This window comes from Tamandua tetradactyla, chromosome 9 (assembly GCF_023851605.1).
Source record: "Tamandua tetradactyla isolate mTamTet1 chromosome 9, mTamTet1.pri, whole genome shotgun sequence".
Classification (NCBI taxonomy): Eukaryota; Metazoa; Chordata; class Mammalia; order Pilosa; family Myrmecophagidae; genus Tamandua; species Tamandua tetradactyla.
In genome coordinates, this window is record NC_135335.1 from 37,613,863 (window position 1) to 37,634,926 (window position 21,064).

The following is a 21,064-nucleotide window of genomic DNA, read 5'->3' on the forward strand; positions in this document are numbered from 1 at the left end:
GCTGCAGCTGTGGGGATTAGGGGGACAGCACGCAGGTGCCCACTCCCTGATCACATGTCTGAGTAGTACTTTTGCAGGAGGCAAAGGTCCCATTCTGGTTTGGAACAGATCTCAGCAATCCCACAGGCTCCCGCCCAGGCAGGTTAGCTCCTATCCTTCCCTTCATCTTCCTCTAAGCCAGAGACTCAAAGAGGATCCATGAAATGGGCTTCAGCGTTCTGTAACTCTCGAGATTAGTGTAGAACCATGTGCAGATTTTCTTGGGAAAAGATCCATTGTTTCCAACAAATTCTCTAAAAGGTTGTTATGCATTTGCACTACCACTTCCACTCCAAATTAAGAATTACTGCTCTAAATAACCCATTGTAGATCTCATGCCTGCCCCATATTCTGTCTCCTGTCAGAACACTAATCATATTTGTGACTTATACTACACATGAACATTCGATATATTCACCATTTGTGAAAGCCTTTATAAACCACTTCATACTGAAGCACTGGGCCAGAAGCGATCCCCTATCTTCACAACAACTCACTCATGCCAGCATGTATTCATTCTTTAATCATGCTTATCACACCAGACAGGACACTACGTGATGTAGACACAACGGTGAGAAATTAAGCATAGGACACCTACCCTCATGGAGCTTACATTTAAATGGGAGAAAAAGATCAATCAAAGACCACCCAGGGAAATGTAAAATTACAACTGTGTAAAATGCTACAAAGAGGGGATACAGAGCCCCATGGGAATCTATAACAGGCAGAATAAACCTTTTTATAGAGGCAAGAGAAGCTTTCCTTGAGGAAATGATGATTAAGCTTAAACCGTAGAAAGAGTAAACAGTTAATTAGGCAAAGGGAAGGTGTGATGGTGGAGGGAAAGAAGCAGAAGACAAGAAAGGAGAGAGAAGAGTGTTCCAGGCAAGAAGGATGGGCAAAAGCCCTGTGGCAGAAGGGCACCTAGCACATGAGGAGAGGTTAAAGGTCAGTATGGCAGGAGGTCAAAAGCAACAGGGAACATGTAACAGTTTGGGGCTGGATATACAGCAGGGCCAGGCCATATAGATTCTTCTATGCCATATTAAGCAATTCAGTTTTTAAACTTATAGCACAAGGAAGATACTCAAGTTCCTAATCTTAGGTGTGCTGTCATTAGATCTGCTTTTCAGAAAGATCTCTTTGGATGATGTTGGGATGGATCAGAGGGAAGCCACAGAAGATACAAAGAGACCAGGTAGAAAACTAATACAGTAAAGCAGACAAAAGACAACGGAAGCTTAGATTACAGCAGTGGCAGAAGAAATGCAAAGGAGGCAGATGGAGAGAAGTTTTGGAAATGAAGTCCACAGGACACGCGGTGGTAAGTGACAGGAAGATATCCAGCACAATGCTTGCATAACTGCCTGGATGATGGCAGCATTCCTTGGGACAGCGATGCCCGGAAAAGGGCCTGGGGTACAGACTGAGTTCAGTTTTAGACAGGTCAAGGCAAGGTGCTGGTTGGCAGGTGGACAAAATGGCCTGGAGTCCAAAAGGAGGTGCAGGTCAGGGATAGACCATGGCCATGCTTATGGGAAAGTGGTCCCTGCAGTGAGGGGCATGAATGAGGTCATCCAGACTGAAGAGCGGAACCTGGAGGGCTCCCAACATTTATCCATCCTACCAAGGCTCACAGAGGAATAGCGGCTTCTTGGGCATCACAGTGCTGATGAGAGGAGGTGGGAAATACAGTACAACATGAAGTCAGAGCACAGCTACATGAGTCCACACTGAACAGAATGCCTGCTTTTCAAAGAATAAGGTGAAGGCCTTCAAGGGAACTTTGTGATGCAAGGAACAACAAAGAGAAAGTAAATTTATATTAAAGAAAACTGAACCAATATAATAAAAGCAGAAAAGACTTCAAGTGAATCAATATCTAGCTTTCCCTTCATAGAAATTTATTCATCTCAAGTCCTACTTCCCTACACAGCCTTCTTTGATTATGCCAGTCCACAATGATCTCTCCCTCCTATTCAAACACACCAGGAAGCCTATTAAGTGTCTGGCATGACCCACCTATTAAATATCTGACATGACACTAAATGTTGAGGATTCAGAGTGGAGTAAAACCTGGTTCTTGTGCCAAAGTAGCTTGCAGGCTGATCGGGGACAGGGGACAGGCAGGAAAGCAAACCAACAACTATATTAAAGTTTGGTCAGTGCTATGAGAACGACTGCCACCAGAACACAGGAAAGGAATACCAAACAATGCAAGGAATCAGCCAAAGCTGCCCAGACGTGGTGAATTGGAAAGCTATGAGGCACTGGCCAGGTGAAGGAAGGAGAAAGAGCGAAAGACTTGTCTAAAGGTAGGGAGGTGGGGGGAGGGGGGAACAGGGGGCATTTGGAGAACACAGTTGTGGCCAGACATAGAGGATGCATCCCAGGAAATTGCAAGGGGTGGGGCTAGAAAGATGGGCAGGAGACAGATTGTAAGAGGCCTTGAATGCCAAGCTAAGTAGTATAACCTTAGCCTGAAGTTGACGGGAAGGCTGGAAGGGTTTTAAGGAGAAGAATGACACGATTAAGTTTACATGTTAGAAAATGAATTTGGGCAGCAGTGGGGAGGACGATGGAACATGTATGACCACAGCTAGGGAGTCCAGCTAGGAGGCCGGTGAACTCCAGGACAACCAACAACCTGCACAGCTTCTGGTGACCCTTTCTGGAACAGGACAGGATACTGACAAACAACAAAAGTATCATCTGTATCATTTCTTTGGCACTTGGCTTCCATTACCTAACTTCTAGTTAACTTTCCGCAAGTCAATGTCTCATATCCCCTAGAAGGACTTCGTTTCTTTGATAACAGGTATACTTCTACCTCACCATCTCTGCCCTATAAGTTAATGCTCCATGTCTATGTTGAGAGGCTGTCCAGGTTTTCTGAGATGCTACTCTAAGCAAGCTTAGGACACTGTGCCTGAACTTTGTAGGTAGTTTGTCTCAGAGACCCCGGAGATTTATTCAATCTTTGAGAAGATGCTGCTGTTTAGGAAGAATGGAAGCATATAAATATAAAATATACAGCACCTACTACGTACTGTGCATTTGATGTACATTATCATGTTTAATCTTCACAACACTTTGTTAAGGAGATAGTATTAACACCATTCAACAGATCAACTAGGGTGAAAAGAGGTAATGCAGTTTACCCAAGGTCACAAAGCTACTATGTGGTGACACTGTGTGTCACATCCCAATCCATCTGATTCCAATGGCCAAGCAGAAACCGCATCCATTAGAGTGATGTGACGATGGAATGAGAGAAAGTACATGGGCTTTGGAATCAGACCATTTGGACATGTGACTCTGGTCAGGTCATTTTGCCTCTTAGAATCTCATTTTCTTCAAATAAAAAATGCAGATTCTAGTAACACCTATTTCACAGAGTTATAAGATCAAGTACACAATATAAACTGAACTACAGCTGTTTCAAAAACACAGGCTACTTAATATTACCTCCTATTGCAATAGGACCCCACACTAGATTGGGCTTTATATTATTAATGGGTAGCCTGATTGCTACTAATTTAGCTATTTCCTGTAAAATCACCCAGGGTGGGGGGATTGAATAAAAATTTAATCCTCAGTCATTAGTTTAAAAAGTGCCTTCTCTGGAAAAGAAAGTGCTAATGTAGTTGATTAAAAAAACAACAAAAAAAAACACACTTAAAAAAAAGAAAAGATATTCCAAGTTCAGACTAAGGAATAGCCAGGCCATCAGTTAGAGGCTTCTCTGTTCTCAACTCTGATAACATGTACATGGCTATTGAAATTATTCTACTTGATTTCATAACTTCACCATAGTTATCATTTTAAAAAGTTCTAAATTTACAATCACTTGTGTGGCCAAGGCAGCTTACTACATATCTGATCACTTCTAAAGGTAAATTAGTTCCACAAAATTACCACTTTTGATTTGTCCTCAAATTAACCTTTTTTTTTTTTAATCAATAAGGGTTGCTCCCTGGTTTCAGTATTCAGGGTTTTGACGTGTTTCATGAACTCAAATCATCTTGTCATTCAATCTTTGCTTTAAGAATAATCAGAATTCTTTAGGGTCTTCATTCTACCAGTCTGATTATTTTATTTGCTTTTCTTAAGACCATTTCTAGTGACCTTATTCTTTTTCTTAAAGTGCAAAGATTAGTTCTGCATGGATCTTTCCTAGAGAGGGTAAGGAGGGTAACCAGTTGCATAAGACATGGTCCCTGCCAACTAGGAGCTTACAGTCTAATACAGCATAAAAATATTCTGTAAAAAGGAGTAAAGCAGTAAATGAGGATCGGGTAATACCTGCAGTGAGTTCACAGGTGGGACAGATCATACATGGACATGGCCAAAAGAGAAGGCCCCGTGGTGGAGGAGAATTTAAAGTGAGCTTCAAGGATAGGAAGAATTTCAATCTATAGAGTTTCTTAGATTTTCTCAATTGGAATATGTTTTAGGGAGATGCTACAACATGGACAAAAACTGTAAGAGAGGAAAAGTTCTGGGTAGATACCATTGGAGGAAGGGGCTGGTGGAAAATAGACAAGCTAGCTGGAACAGTGGATTGTAAAGAAATTAGTGGAAGATGAGGCAGGAAAGGTAGTTTGGGGCCAAAAGGAAGATATCATTAGACTCTTGATCGATGATTGGGGATGATATCTAACAGTGGCAGCATGCAAGATGAAAGCAAGAAGACACTACCTGTCCAGGATGAGAAAATCAGGGCTTGATCTACAAAGGTAGCTTTGGGATTGGAAGTAAAGAAATGGATGTAAAAAATATCAGAAAAGAAAAATTGAAATATCATCACAAACAAGATGGGGGAATCCAAAATTACTCTGCAGGGTAAAAGAGCTAGAAAAGTCTGGAGGAAGAATCAATTTGGAAAATAGGGGTGGGAGGGAGGGCAGAGATAAAGAAATGTTCTAAAACATTCTTTGGAGGGCCGAGGAAATTGAAATGAGTTTGAGTTTTGCAGTGGCACATCATAACATGAACTTCAGATTTCTTTTTCTCAATTATAAAATGAGACTCAAACTTTCTCTGACCTTTGTCCTTTGTCCTTGGAAGAAATCACTGCAGTGTTTAAGTAAGGAAATCAGCACCGTGTTCTCATCATACTTGATTAAGAAGTAAGGTAGGGCGGTGACTCCTTCCTTTTGACAAAGGTCATCATATGCACGTACAAGGGCTTCAATCTGAAAACAGGAAACACTGAGTTATTTTTCAGGCAATTACATTTCTAGTTCTGAGTTAAAAATTAACATATAATAAAAAGCATCTTAAAGCCAAAAGACTGGACGTGACTAATCACATTCCTCTCACTCTTTTGCAGTAACTGAATATAAAAGTATGCCAAATAATATCACTTAACTTTTATACAACAGTTTCAACATGCCTAGTGCTGTATCTTAGGCTACAAAGGGACACTGGTACAGTACGGTAATATTCTGTGCTGTCATTCACAAAGGTTTCAAAAGCCATCCAAACATTCTTTTTTTCTTGTAATATCCCAACATGAATCTACCATTTATGAATTTATGCTGAACCTTTCCATAACAATTTTTAAAAAGCTTTCTTGAGACATAATAATAAATTCATCCATTTAAAGTATATAATTCAATGTTTTTTTAGTATATTCACAAGGTTGTTCAACCATCAACACAATAATTTTTGACCATTTTTGTTCCCCCTAAAAGGTTCTGGATGGAGAATGCAGTAAATTCCCTCCTATAACTTTCTCCCACAACCTAAATTTCTTCCTGGTAAATTAGTTCCACAAAATTACCACTTTTGATTTGTCCTCAAATTAACCTTTTTTTTTTTTTTTTAATCAATAAGGGTTGCTCCCTGGTTTCAGTATTCAGGGTTTTGACGTGTTTCATGAACTCAAATCATCTTGTCATTCAATCTTTGCTTTAAGAATAATCAGAATTCTTTAGGGTCTTCATTCTACCAGTCTGATTATTTTATTTGCTTTTCTTAAGACCATTTCTAGTGACCTTATTCTTTTTCTTAAACTGCAAAGATTAGTTCTGCATGGATCATTCCTAGAGAGGGTAAGGAGGGTAGGAGAATGTCTTCTACTTTGTCTCAAAGATTCTCTGTAAAGATACTGAGCAGTTGTGGGCATTTCTGCATTTCAAACACCAATTATCATAAATTCTGGCTCCTTTCCCAGAGTGGAACAGAAAATGTAGCATGGAATTTTTTGTCTGCTTAACAAAGAAAGGATTCTTCTCAAAGTAGATTGCCTTGTTTCCCCATGATGAAACTGAAGATCACATTATGGTAAATCCATTCAGTCTTTCAAAATGTTCCTATAATTCCTTCCTAACGGCTGAGCATTTTACCAAATGTCAAAACCGAGAAAATTATTCCTCACTACTTCTTCAAAATGGTTTCACAAACATTTTATAAATAAGTCTACTCCTAGTACCATCTTTGGAGGATTCCATTCCACAGTTGCCACTTCCTCATTCAGATAAGCTATTCTTACACGTTACACCCAGTTTTACTTGCAATTTGCTTTATCTTTTGATACCTGTTTCGGTGAAAACCTTTGATTCAAACCCACTGGCCCTTGAATAAGTGGTATACTCTCTGGAAGACAGAGGGCAGGGTAGCAAAACCAATAGTAGAAATGGTACTTCTTTAGATCCTAGAAACAAATATATATAATAGGATATTAGAATAGCATTGACAATCAAATTAAAATGCATATATTAATATAACTTCTCACGGCCATTTGAGACAAAAAAACTGATGCCCACAAAATATGACCAGCTTGTCCAATAGTCTCTCCAACAGAACTCATGATAGAATGCACAGCTTCTGTCTTTATTTCAAAATACTTTTCACACACACATATGAAAAACATGATGATAAACATACTATACTTTATTGACCACATTTGCTAAAATAGAAAAAGTTCAATAAGAAATTATTCACCATTGTTTAACACACAAAGCCACCCAGGGAGGTAACTGTGATTATCCAGTAATAGACAAAAAACTGAAACTTAGAGAGGAAGAGGACTAATGAGCTTAAACAAAACAAAGCCAGTATGAGAGGGAATCAGAACTCTGCTTCCAAAACCTGAGCTTTATTTATTTATTTTTACTATACCATGCATATTCAACGTACTATCTGTGGTAGCACAACCTCCAAAACACAGGACATTCTCCTCATAACCAAATAAATTGAGCATGCTATTAAAGAAACTGTGCTAATTAAATACCTCTATCTGCCTGAGATAATTTACTGTGCTTTCAGAAATATCTTAGTGGTGAAGTTCAAGTCAACTATTTAACGCTTGATATGTATAAGGCAAAACACTAGAAATTGATTTAAAAAAAAAAGGTGAGCAAAACCTACTTCCAAGCTTGTCTTCTGCACGGGGCAAAGATAAAGTGAGTACATGGTTAATTCCAAGTCACAGAAGAGGTTCGGAGCCTTAAGGAACCTTGAAAGAATGCGTGAAGCTGTCCTTGACACTGCTCCTCTGTTCCCACTCCAGTTGATTATTCTTGCCTAGGGATTCCTGGAGCTTCTGCGGCCTGCATCACTCGTGGGTGGGAGGGGGCAGGTCCTAGAGCTCTGTGGATATTTGAGCACTTCCCCACCAGTCTGACCTATGACCCCCCCCCACAGATGCAATTTATTTGACTAATCCTTCCTTTTTATTTGAAATGCTAATTTATACACCATAAAATTCTCTATTTTACAGTGTACCATTGAGTGGTTTTTAGTACATTCACAGGTTACACCACCATCACCACGAATTCTAAAACACTTTCACCAGCCCTGAAAGAAATCCATATCCATTAGCAGTCACTCCCCACTTCTCTCTCTTTCCAGCTCCCAGCAACCACTAATCCACTTTCTGTCTCTCTGTATTTGCCTATTCTGGGCTCTCCATTTAAATGGAATCATACGAGATGACTTTTTAAATATAAATGTGTGCATAAATGTGTTCAGATGAGAAAGTGTAGTGCTTATACTTTCCACAACCTCTATATCTGGCACCAATCAATCAACTATGAACAAATTCCCTTTTGACAAAGGCAAAACAAACTGAAAAATTGAAATGAATGAAGTGGCTGGTTTGTTCCTTTGAGTCCCAAAAGCAGCAGAAAAGACAGCAAAAACACCCCCGAGGTTATTATCTGTCCTTTGTATTTAAATGATTTGCTACAACCAACCTTTGGCAAAAGGTTAAACAATTCAACATCAAGGACTTCATGATTTCTAAGCAGCTTAGGAGGTCACCTTCAAAAGTCAAAGGACTGAATTTCTTAAGATACTTTTCAAGTTACCAAGGACCTCAATGAAATTAAACAGACAGCTCTTTGCATCTAAAGATTTTAAAAGATATCGATTTCTAATTTTTTTTTTCAAGCCTGGGTAGGAATGCCCAGTAGAAAGGGTAACAAGGCCCACATATGTGTGGAGTCCAGGAAAAGCATTAAAACTTTAAGCAAGAGCTAATGTTCTCATTCTCATTAAAAGCCATTTGTCAATTATGTGCTACTAGTTAGAATTCTTAGTCCAGAAAATGTATTGACATTTAAGTAGCAAAAACAGAGAGCTTTAACTAGCACTACCTACATGTATTCTTGAGGAGAACCAACTAACTTATTCACATTTATGGATAACTTATCAATGCCATATTGAACTTAGAAGACTGATGAAGAATTTAAACATTATGCTGTCTCCCTTTTACAAAGAAAGCATGAAAACCTGCTAGAAAGCATGCTCTTGTAGATCCCACTCTCTAGTATGGTCCCCAGTTGGAGGCCTACCCTTCCCTCCTTTGCCCTGTAAATCAGGGATGCAGCATTCAGGAGAAAGGGAGGATTATTTCATGGGGAAGGAAGAGAGGAAAGACCTATATCCTGGCCAACCTCCCCAAAAAAGACCTATATCCTGGCCAGCCCCCCAAAAAAAATTGTGGGGAGGAAGACTGATACCTAAAGCTCATGATGCAGTAGTGAAACAACACACACTACACACTAAATGCTTATTAGCATCAATGTTTATAAGCCCACTCCAAAGAACTATTTCCTAAAGAAATAAAGCAAGCAGGAAAAAAATCAATACGGCCCAAACTGTTAAGTGCAGCAATTCGTTGTATAACAGTGACTTCTGAAAACAACCTAAACGGAATCTTCGGAACATACACTTGATAGAATATTAAATGATCAACATAATTACAAAGAATTATATATATGTGTGTGTGTACACACATACGTATATTGTTCAGTAAAATAAAATAGCCACTTGCACTGGGTGTTGTCAGAAGAGTCATTTTCAAGTAGGCCTTTCCAGAGGACAAAAACAACTGACCTGCAGGGGGTTTCTGAGAAAACAGAACACACCGTACCAGGTCCCTGATAAACAATACTTGATGATAAAATTAGTTAAGGTCTGGTAGAGAGGATTTGTCAAAATGAACAAGCATACCACACAAATCAATGTACATCTGCTCTCTCATTTTGTAAGACATGCCTCCATCTCATAAAATGGAAACTTAATGTCAGCCAACCAGAATATTTCATCACTTGCTTCTCTGTTCGCCCTGTTTGAGGTTCCCCTTCTCACCCCTTAGTAAAGCACCCCTCCACTTTCTGAATGGGATGCTGTTCGATTCATGAATTGCTCAATAAAGCAGTAAGATTCCTAAACTGCATGAAGTTCTTCTCTTATCAATGGACACACACACACACGTATCCAAACAGCTGGTATCTATACGACTGACCCTTACCTTTTCCTCACTTCCCTGTCCCAGCGGCCAGGCCTTCCCCCTAATTCACTGTCCTACCTTCCCTAGGCAGCAGATGCTGCCTACCCTGCTATGATTCTTTTCCTCTTCAAGGCTTTCCTTAATGTTCATTTTCATTAGATCACCCTTACATAAGCCATTTTTCTTTCTTTCTTTCTTAAACAAACAAACAAACAAAAATAAAAAGCATGGGGTGGTTAGTCCATTTAGTGTGATCCCCTATCCTAGGAGTTCCTGGGGGATGGCCAGGACCCCAGACTTCTGATTTCCCTTATGCGGATGGACCCGGCAGCTGAGAGCTGCAGGACTACATCTAACAGAGACCTTTATAACAATGGTATCACTATCCCTGAGCCTAATCTTATCGTGTCCTGAAGAGCAAGAATTGGCCACTTTTTTTTTTTGTATTATATAAACTATGCAACGACGATGAATGTGATGAGAAGAATGGATTAACTTTGCATTGGCAGTAAGTGCCAGCATTATCTGGCTACTAGTAAAAGGAGCTTTTCTTTCATAGCTATCCCTTGACTAACACAAGTTAATAGCTTCAGAGAAGAGAACGGACTGTTCTACTGGGGCGCTGGGTTGAGCCGGGGGATTTCCATTAGTCTAAATGTAACAGAAAGTGCATTTACTTACTGCAAATGTCAAGAGGAGGAACTTGTTGAGGAGCACAGGGTTTTCAAGAGCAGCACCCGATGTTATTGATTCCCATATCTGCCAGAAGAAAGGAAAGCATCAAGGCAGGTTCCGGCGTACCTCGGAGCTCCTGGCTCTCAAGCCAGGCGTGGCACTAAAAAGTAGCAAGCTCTCCTTTCCCCCAGGCTTGGCACTGAGCGCCCCTTACTTGGCTACTCTACTTGGCCCACTTCCCACTGCCTCTCCACCAACCATCCCCTCTTGGGTCTTGAGGAAAATGAAACAACCCTCCTTTCAGCGGGTCTCAGCCTCGGAGCAGGCAACGTGATCCTCTTCCTGCCTTCCCTCTTTCCTTCAACAAAGACTCGGCTGCTGTCCACAACATGCCAGCAACGTTGGGATTACAGAAATAAAGGGCATGGGCCCTACCTTCAGAAAGCTCACAATTTAGCGAGAAAGACAGGCAGAAATGAAGACGGACACCACCATACAGGACTCGCTCTCACAGAAGAGTGTAGAATTCCTAGGAGGAACACAGACTTGGCGGGGGAGGTGGGAAAGAAAAGACTCAGGCAGGATGTCTTATTGAGGGTATTATTTGGGATTACTGTACCCTGAGAAGTGAGGAAGGGAGACCAGACTTCAAGTTTATTTACACTCAGCAAGCACGGAGATTGGAAACAAGTGACGGCTGTGGTGTCAGAAGCTGCTGATCACAAAACGCACTAGCAACTAAGATGAGTTATTATAGTTTCTGCCACTAAGTAAGACAAAACCCTTGAGCGGGTAAGAACCAGGCCCCCAAATGTGGGCCTAAGAGGTAAACATGCAAAAAGAAGGAAAGTCCTGCCACTGAAATAAGTGAAATAAATAAAAATACATAATAAATATAAGTTTGGAGGAGGAGAACCATTGGAGAGCAGGCCTTCACTTCTGATAAGGTGGAGGGGTGGGAACCACCGTGAGAAGACTGTGCTGTCATCAGCTCTTGGGGGAGCTGATGTGAAAACTCTTTGGAAACTCCCTTTTCAATGTGCTGCCAAAGTAGGAGGCCCAGGGGGCAGTCAAACAATAGGCCAAGGAAAATGGCCATCCTGACCTGAGTTGCCAGCTAGAGCCATCATGAGGGATAGGAGAAAAGCCTGCCTCAGGTCCTTCTTTGACCCCGTACTCAAATAAATAAAACTCTTGTTTTTTAAGACTGGTGTAGAGACCACTCAAGTGTGTGGATTAGAGAAGACGGGTCTACACTGTCTCTCTGATTTTTATTCTTCTCTGATTCAGATGTAGAGAAATAAAGTAAAGACATTTTAGGCAGAGAGAGCATCGTACCCAAAAGATAAAGGTGTGAACAGTGAGTTAAGGGGATTTTAAGTGGTCAGGTGTGGCTGGATTAGAGTATGCGAGGCCAAAAATGAGAGGGCACAAAGGCCTAAGAGGCCAACAGAGGCCAGGTCCTGAAGGGTTTTAGGAATCAGATGAAGTCGCTTGGAGTGAACCCTGAAGATAATGGAGGGCCTGTACAACAATTTCTTAAGGATTACAGTGCCGAGGACTTGTAAAGCCTCTTTAAGGGGCACAAAGAAGGGGGTATCCAAACTCATCCAGGAACAGGAACATAACGCAGTCAGAGGTCAAGCCATTTCAAAGGACTCATTGGGGATAGCCAGCAGAGTTCATTTACCCACTGACCCACCATTCATACTGGCCTATCTTGCTGAGAGTGTGGATGTCTTCTCCCTGACTGTCCCACCAACACACAGTGAGCTGCAGGTATTCTCTGAGGGAATTATCCAAAACCGACAGGTATTTTTGAGTACCCGCTATATATTAGTTTCAGTGATGGAGCATGCTTCTGATGAAGGAGAGATACTACAGCTGCCAGGACCAGAGAAAATATGACGGATACATTATGTTTTTCCATCTAACCTCATTTGCTGTTTGTTCCAGAAGTAGCTTCTTGTCTGCAGTCTTGAAGGACTCCAGTGTATTGGTGTTATACAGAGTCCCAACAGCTGGGCAGCAATGGGCTGGGGTGGGAGCAGTCCTAGATTCAAGAGAAACGTGGTTAACCAGGCACAGCTGGGACTCAAAAAGCCAGTGAATGACAATTAAAACCATGACAGTGGAGAAGATAAAGGATACTGCTCTCTAGGGCAAACAGAAGACATGTTGTATTTCTCTGGGAAGAGATGAATAACACCATCAAAGGACTAAAACACAAGCAGAGTTCCCACCAAAAGACTAGACATTCCCTTTAGCCTAACCCCTCTGCACGCCACTCTTCCACTGTCCCCCTAGTAGCAAGTTCTGTTACTCTATGATCTAAAAAGGAAACACTACTTATTGAGCTTCCACTGTGCCAGGAACCACACAAGGTTTTAATTTCATTATCATAACAGCTCCTTCCCCCATTTTAAAGACGAGGATGCATAGAAGGATAAGAAAGTTTAAGTAACTTACCAAAGGTCACATAATAATAGGCAAAGTTAGGATCTAAAACTAGGGCCATTTGGCTCCAACGTCAACTGCACTGCTCACCTCTCCCAGGTCTCAAGGCCCAGTTCCAGTTCCCACTCTTCCAGAAAGCCATCTTCCATTTTCTCTGGGAATAGTCGGTGCATAAAACTGAGCACAACATTCTGGATCAATTTCCAGAACAACAGGATATACACCCAGCTGGAAGGCAGTAAGCAACTCGAGGGCCTGGAGCAGTCTCCTCCTTCTCTTTCTCTTCCCCAGTGAATCCCACCCCACCCAGGGCCCTGCACAGAGCTGCTGGTGAGTAAACTCTGGTGGTTGTCTGATTCAGCCACACAAAATGTCCTGTCCCTGGGCCACCTGCCACATGGTTTCCAGACCCTGCACTGCCCTCAAAGGCTTTACCGTCTTGAGAGTAATAAATCAGGAGAGAAGGCAAGTTGATTCTGAGTGCTACAAATTCAGATAAGGAAAAATCTAATCTCCTCTTTGAAATGATAAGTTTGTGTTTTGGAGGTTACAGATGCTAAATGAAAATATTCATTTCATCAGGAGACTAATATTATTGTCACTGACAACGAATGCTGAGTAAATGTACTTTTGCTGATTGCAGTTGATGATAGCTACATGGTTTAAAAGACCCTGTGCCCCAATGTCTCTTCATTCAGAGTTTGCATAAAATTTGGCTCACTGGGGGCTGCAGGAAGAAGAGATATAAACGTAGGACAGGTGTGGCAGGGTACAATGGGTGACGCTGCTCTGTTAAATGCCCTCTAGAAAGCCCAAACACCAAGCCCTAGGAGAGAGGGCCAGGAGACTTCCCTTAGGAGCTGCAGAGTCAGCAAATCCTAGTGTTTGTCCCACCCTCCTTCAAGAAGGATATGTTTCTTCTGGATGAGACAAGGACATAGAAAGCCTTGAAGAGGAAGAGAAATCACAAGGGGCAAGATTAAGCCTAGAGGGAGGGAGAAGGAAGCAGAGGGGCTTGTAAACCATGTGTTCTATATGTTCAGGCTTTGTGTTATGAAATTACTGCTGAAGCTGGAGGCTGAAATGGAAGGATGCAGGCATGGGGCTGCAGCAGGACCTATGACCTAATTTAGATGAAAGCACAAGAGGAGGAAGGTGAGAGCTCAACAAGACACCCTCTTTGCTAATGTTCAAATGTCCCCAGGTGTGTCCATTCCATGCCAAAGCCTGCTTTGAGAGTGGAGGACACTACAGCATGAGTATTCAAGGAACTGCCAAGACAGTGAGACCACTGAGAGCATCGTCACCTCGCTATTTAATTAATTGGGGACCACCTGAAGTTTTAGAGGAGAAGCATTTTCATGACTGAAGCGTCCACCAAGGGAGGGGGCCAGGGAAAAGAATTAAAAGTAGTAATGGGAGGGAAAGCCATTCTATCGTCTCTCATGGATTAAGCTTCACTTGTTCTACAAAGAGGTGGCTCAGATGCAGAGTGAAAAGAGCCCTAAACTTGGAGACAAGATAATTTAGTTCAAATTCTGGTCCTGACACTTATTAGTTTGGTTTCTCATGATTACGTTTATATCAAATGTGCAGAAAAGGTCAATCCATAGAGACAGAAAGTAGATTACACATTGCCAAGGGCTGGGAGAAGAGGGGGTTAGGAAGTGACTTAATGGTATAGGGTTTCTTTTTGGGGTGATGAAAATATTCTGGAATTAGACAGTGGTGCTGGTTGTACAACATTGCAAGTATTTTAAAACCACTGAATCATGTAGTTGAAAATGGTGAATTTTATCGTCTGTGAATTATATCTCAATAAGGCTATTTTTAAAAGTCTGAATTGAGAATCTTTCCCATATACTAAAACTTGCAGTGAACTCTCAATGGCAGACACACTAACCTGGTAAAGAATGGAATCTCAGGAAGCTGAAGCCTGGGCCTGCTCAGGGGTGTCACTTTAAAGCACTTGGCCTTCACATCACCCAGCCACAGTGGTTGCTCAGGAAAGTACTGGGGTTGTTTTGCCCCAATTACTCACGGCTGGCCATCGGGCATACATAATGGGAACCTGAAGTCACATTTAGTCTGGGGGCTGTGCTGTGTTGTCTTCTGTTTCAGTCATTATCTCTGAGTTTCTGATTCCTCTTACCTTGAAGAAATGTAATATCCTCTGGCAGTGTCCAGGGGGCCTTTCCATTATTCACACCACCTCACGTGTTGACAGCCATGCACTTGGACTACTCACAATTCCACTCAACAATTACCTGAGCCACTAGTACAAGCCAGATCTGTGTTTGGTGCCGGCGATACAGCTGAGAACAAGACAATTAAGCCTCTGCTCCCAACAGATGGTTTGGCACATGAGTTTTAACTTCCATAGCTACATTTTAAAGTTTTTTGAGGGAAGGGTTATGCCTTCCACGTCTCTAATTAAGTCCAACTTGAGTGTCCATTCCATGCCAAAGCCTGCTTTGAGAGGGGAGGACCCTATAGCATGAGGATTCAAGGCACTGCACTTGGACTACTCATGTTCAAAAGACAACTGATCATCAGGGGGAAAAGGAGAGGGAAAGAAAGCTCATTGCTACCAGTACAGAGATTATCTACCAAAATGTATTTCCCTCTACTTAAACAGAAGTAGAATAGAAACATGATATGTGGAGCTAGGCTCCCAGTCTCCCTGGCAAGACAGGGAAGGTCTCAAGCTCTCTGCAATGAAGAGGAGACGAAAGGTGCACGCCCCTCCCCAGCCAGGGCCTTTACAAGACTGGGTATGCCTCTTCCGCCTATTTCCACCCCTGCTCTCCTTCCCTGTCTACCCGAATGTGACAACTCAGTCTTAACCAGCACACAGAAAGGCAAAGGGCTCGAGGATGCTGGAGCCACAAGATGGAATAAGGCTGGATGGTCTGCTCTGGATAATTAAGTGAGCACAAAGTAAACTTCTTTTGTGTTGGAGGCATTACAGCTGACCGTAATGCAGCATCTTCCAGCTCAAGACGGCTGGAGCCGGATAAAATGGTACTTGACTGGTAATTTACCTAATACAATTCAGAGGACAGGATCCTTGTGCTGCTAACTGCTGGCAGAGAGTCATCAGGCTTCCAGAGACTGAGAGTAAAAGGGATTTATCTGTTGCTATGCAAGACTGAGATCCTCTTGGTGTCTACAAATGCAGTCTAGAAATGTTAGCTCTTCCACTGTGTCTTAATCCTCTCTCTGCTTAGTGCCTAGCACATTCTATTATCAAGACACAGAGGATGCAATCAATAAGAATTTCTGAAATAACTGCTACCTCTTCACATTTATTACCGCACCGAGCACACTATACTGCAAATATTTGTCTTCTGTCTCTCTCATACCACAGTGGAGCTGCTCCAGACTTCCACGTCTCATAAACCTTTGTATTCCTACATCCACACATCCTGCACAGAGAAGGAATTCAGCATTTGATGAATAAATTCATAAGGATTTTCCATACAAACCTATGCAGGCATATAGCAATAAAAACAGATGCATTATTTCATTATTATGAAAATAATTTCAGTACATAGTAAAGAATGCATTCCTTCCAAGCAGCCCAAGTGTTTTCATTAAACTTCCCAAATATCCTAAGAAAGAAGAGCTCAAAAACCACAGACCTTTAAAACTAGAAGGGGCACTAGTAGTTAACTAGCCCATGTTAGAAACGAGAAAACCAGGGCTGAGCAAACTAAAAGGACACAACATTATGGCAACCATGTGAGAGAACATTCTCTTCTCTCATGTTTCCAGTGCCTAGCACAATGCCTGGCACATTCTAGGTTTTCAGTCACTACATTTTAAAAAATGGGGGGAGTAAATCTGAGTAATTTGTGTGAGAGTCAGAGCTGCAGGACCACAGATCTTATGTGCTTCAATGAAAATTTCTAGATTGCAGAAGTGTCAAGAAGCTTGGATTTTGTAATAAGATCAAACCTAATTTCTTTTTTCTATAATTGCTTTTTTCTATAATTAATTGTGCCAAAGAATATAATTACCAAACTGTTTTAAAAATTACTTCAACCTAGTATCAGAGTAAAAGTTGAAGCCAGGCTAGCCTGAGATGAGTCTCAGACCCCAGATTACATCCAAACCGCACTATTGATATTCCCCTTTTACCATCTTCAGATAGTAAAATACTTTTACTAGGTTCCTTTTTATTTCTTAATTGCTCTCAAACTAAGTGAGTCTTTGCCAAAACAGGAGAAAGATTAATAGGATTTAATTTGTTGTGACAAATTGCCACAAGAAATTTATGATGGAGCAAGAAAGCAAGAAACAAGAAACACCAACACATACTTTTTAAAAATATAAAGACTGGGCGGGCCATGGTGGCTCAGCAGGCAGAGTTCTCGCCTGCCACGCTAGAGACCCGGGTTCGATTCCCGGTGCCTGCCTATGCAAAAAAGAAAAGAAAATTAAAAATATATATATAAAAAGACTAATATCATTTTGGACTTAGGTTATACTATTAAATTTTGCAATTTGAGAAAAAGGAATAAAATACATTGACTTTCAGAGAACTTTTTTTTTTTTAATTCTAGGAATACTTTATTTCAAATACCTTAACTTTTGAGTTTCAAAAGTCACCCAATCCTTAAAAGAACCTCTTCACCTACCCCAAATCCCTTATCTTGACACTGCTCAGGTATACAGGACAGCAGAAAAAGTGGATCTCACTGTAGCCCCTAATTCCTCAACCTATTCAGTAATCTCAAAGCCCCTCAACATGGTTTCTGCTCCACCACTTTCTGTAAAGCTCTGTTTTGAGAAAGTGAATTCTGAAAGACCACAAACACTGACCTAGCAAATCCAATGAGTCTTGTGTTGAACTCTGACCACTCTGCTTCTGACATTGGTGACCACCTCTTTCCTTTCTGAAAACATTTCCTTCTTTGCGTTGTTATGCTTTTCTGGTTCTTCTTCTCTGATGACTCCTATTTCATCTGCTAATTGTATATTCTCTTTCCATTCCATACTAAGGGGCATCTGCCATTTGGCCTTTTGCTCTGCTTACACTTTATATCCATTCTCTTTCTCTGGCTCTCTCTCTCTGCCTCTCTCTCTCTACCTCTCTTTATCTCTCTCATTACTGCAGTTTAGGTTTACAGAATATTTATACCAGAAGTACAGAGTTCCCATATACCCCAACTCATGCAAACTTTTTCCTATTACTGACATTTTCCACTAGTGTGGTACTTCTGCTACAACTGATGAAAATATATAACTATAATTATACTATTAAGTTCATAGTTTACATTAGGCTTCACTTTTTGTGTTGCACAGTTCTGTGGTGTTTCTGTTTTGTTTTTATGCTGGTAACATGTACATTACCTAAAATTTTCCATTTTAACCACTTTCAAGTATAGAATTCAGTAGCACTGATTACATTCACAACGCTGGCTACCATGATCACTATCCATTACTAAAACTTCTCCATCGTCCCAAACAGAAACTTGGTACCAATTAAGCATCAACTTCCATTCTCTATCCCCACCCCTGCCCCTGGTAACCAGTCTTCTAATTTCTGACTCGATGAATTTGCATTTTCTAATTATTTCTTATCAGTGAGATTATATTTGTACTCATGTGTCTGGCTTATTTCACTCAAATGATGTCTGTTAAGTTCATCTGTGTTGTCACACGTATCAGAATTTATTCCTTTTAATAATTGAATAATATTCTTGTGTATGGATGGCTCACATTTGTTTATTCATTCTTCAGCTGATGGACACTTAAGTTACTTCAACATTTTGGCAATTGTGAATAATGCTGCTAGGAACATCAATGTGCAAGGATCTGTTTGAATTGTTGCTTTCAAATCTTCTGGGTATATACATAGCAGTGATATTGCTAGATCATAAGTTAATTTTATACTTAACTTTCAGAGATAACACCGAACTGCTTTACACAGCAACTGTACCATTTTACATTCCCACCAACAATGAACAGTGTTCCTATTTCTCCACATCCTCTCCAACTCCTGTCATTTTCCATTTTCAATAGTGGCTTATTTATTGGGTATGAAATGGTATCTTACTGTGGTTTTTTATTATTTTTGTATGCTATATGGCAGGGTCACATTTCATCATTTTTCCATGTGAGTAGCCCATTATTGCAGCACCACTTGCTGGAATTTTGTTTGCTTTGTTTGTTTGTGTTTTGCGGAAGTGCATGGACAGGAATTGAACCCAGGCCTCCCGCGTGGCAGGCGAGAATTCTACCACTGAACGACCCTTGCACCCCCCCACCCCCTCCCCAGTATCTCACTATGGTCTTGATTTGCATTTCCCTTATGGCTAATGATGCTGAGCATCTTTTCTTGTGCATATATGCCATTTGCGTATCTTCTTTGAAGAAGCCTTTTGCCTTATTTTAAAACTAGATTGTCTTTTTGTTGTTGAGTTGTATGATTTCTTTATATATTCTGGTATTAAGCCCTTATCAGATATGTGGTTTCAAATATTTTCTCCTGTTCCATATGTTGTCTTTTTACTTTCTTGGTGAAGTCTTTTGATGCACAACAGTTAATCATTTTGATGAAGTACAATTTTCCTATTTTTATCTTTTGTTTCTCATGCTTTTGGTGTAAATCTAAGAAACCACTGACTAACATAAGGTCCTAAAGAAGCTTCCCTATTTTCTTCTAGAACTTTTATAGTTTCAGCTCTCATAGTTAGGTATTTGATTCAATCTAAGTTAATTTTTTATAGGTGTGAGGTAAGAATCCAACTTCATTCTTCTGCATTAGGGTATCTAGTTTTACCAGCAGCACTTGTTGAATAGACTATTCTTTCCCCACTGAATAGACCAGGCACCCTCATTAAAAATCAGTTAGTTACAGATGTGAGGGTTTATTTCTGCACTCACAATTTGAATTATTTGGTCTATAAGTCCTTATGTTAGTGCCATGTTGCTTTGAATACTGTAGTTTTTAGTAAGTTTTATAAACAAGAAGTATGAGTCTTCCAAATTTGTTCTTTTTTTCAAGATGGTTTTGACTATTCAGGGCCCCTTGTGATTCCACATGATTTGATGATTTGCTTTTCCATTTCTGAAGAGGAGGTTACTGAATTTTTCTCTGGGACTCTATTGATTATTTAAACTGATCTGGGTAGAATTTACTATCTTAACAATATTTAGTTTTCTAACCCATGAACACAGAATGTCCTGTCATTTATTTTAATTTCTTTCAGCAATATTTTTTGTTTTTCATGTATAAATTCTTTACATCTGTTCAAAGTATACTCTTTTTTTTTTATATATGCTATATGGTGGGGGCCACATTTCTTTCTTTCTAAATTTGTTTGCCTTTTTTTTTTTTTTGGAAGTGCATGGGCTGGGAATAGAACCCAGGTCTCCCGCATAGCAGGTGAGAATTCTACCACTGAACTACCCTTGTATCCTCCAAAGTATCCTCTTATACTCCTTTTTATTTCTGTAGAGCCAGTAGTAATGTCCACTTTTCATTTCTGGTTTTACTTATTTGGTTCTTCTCTCTCTTTCTCTCTCTCTTTTTTTTTGTCAGTCTAGCTAAAGGCTTATCAATTTTATTAATCATTTCAAAGAACCAACTTTTGGTTTCACTGATTTCTCTATTGTTTTTTAATTTTCTATATCATTTATCTCCACTCTAATCTTGTTATTTCGTTCCTTCTGCCCACTTTGGGTTTAATTTGCTCTTCTTTATAAAATTCCTCCAGGTTTGAAGCTAGGTCTCTAATTTGAGATCTTCTTTCTTTTTTTAATATAAGCATTTGAAGCTATGAATTTCCCTCGCAGTACTGCCTTTCCTGTACCCCATAAGTTTGGGTATGTTTTATGCTTTTATTTTCATTATTCTTAAGATAGTTCCTAATTTCTCTTGTTAGTTCTTCTTTGACCATTTGTTGTTGAACATGTTTGTTAATTTTCCAGTTCTTTCTCTATTACTGACTTCTGGCTTCATTCCATTATGGTTGGAGAAGATATCCTGTATGAATTCAATATTTTAAAATTTATTGAGACTTGTTTTGTGACCTAACATATGGTCTATCCTAGAGAATGATCCATGCGCACTAGAGAAAAATGTATATTCTGCAATTTTAGGACGAAGTGTTCTATTTATGCCAATTAGGTCTAGTT

At 40.3% G+C, this 21,064-nt stretch overlaps 1 protein-coding gene across 13 annotated transcripts in view; it reads right to left on the bottom strand.

Annotated features, from left to right (window-relative positions):
• ATG7 (autophagy related 7) overlaps window positions 1-21,064 on the bottom strand; it is a 300,207-nt gene that overhangs the window by 241,792 nt on the left and 37,351 nt on the right. For all 13 annotated transcript variants that reach the window (XM_077116532.1, XM_077116543.1, XM_077116542.1 and 10 more), the window contains 4 exons: window positions 12,395-12,512; window positions 10,466-10,543; window positions 6,584-6,700; window positions 5,088-5,237 (listed from right to left, as the gene is read on the bottom strand). In XM_077116532.1, the coding sequence (XP_076972647.1) occupies window positions 5,088-5,237; window positions 6,584-6,700; window positions 10,466-10,543; window positions 12,395-12,512 (463 nt within the window). The remainder of the gene's footprint in view (window positions 1-5,087; window positions 5,238-6,583; window positions 6,701-10,465; window positions 10,544-12,394; window positions 12,513-21,064) is intronic.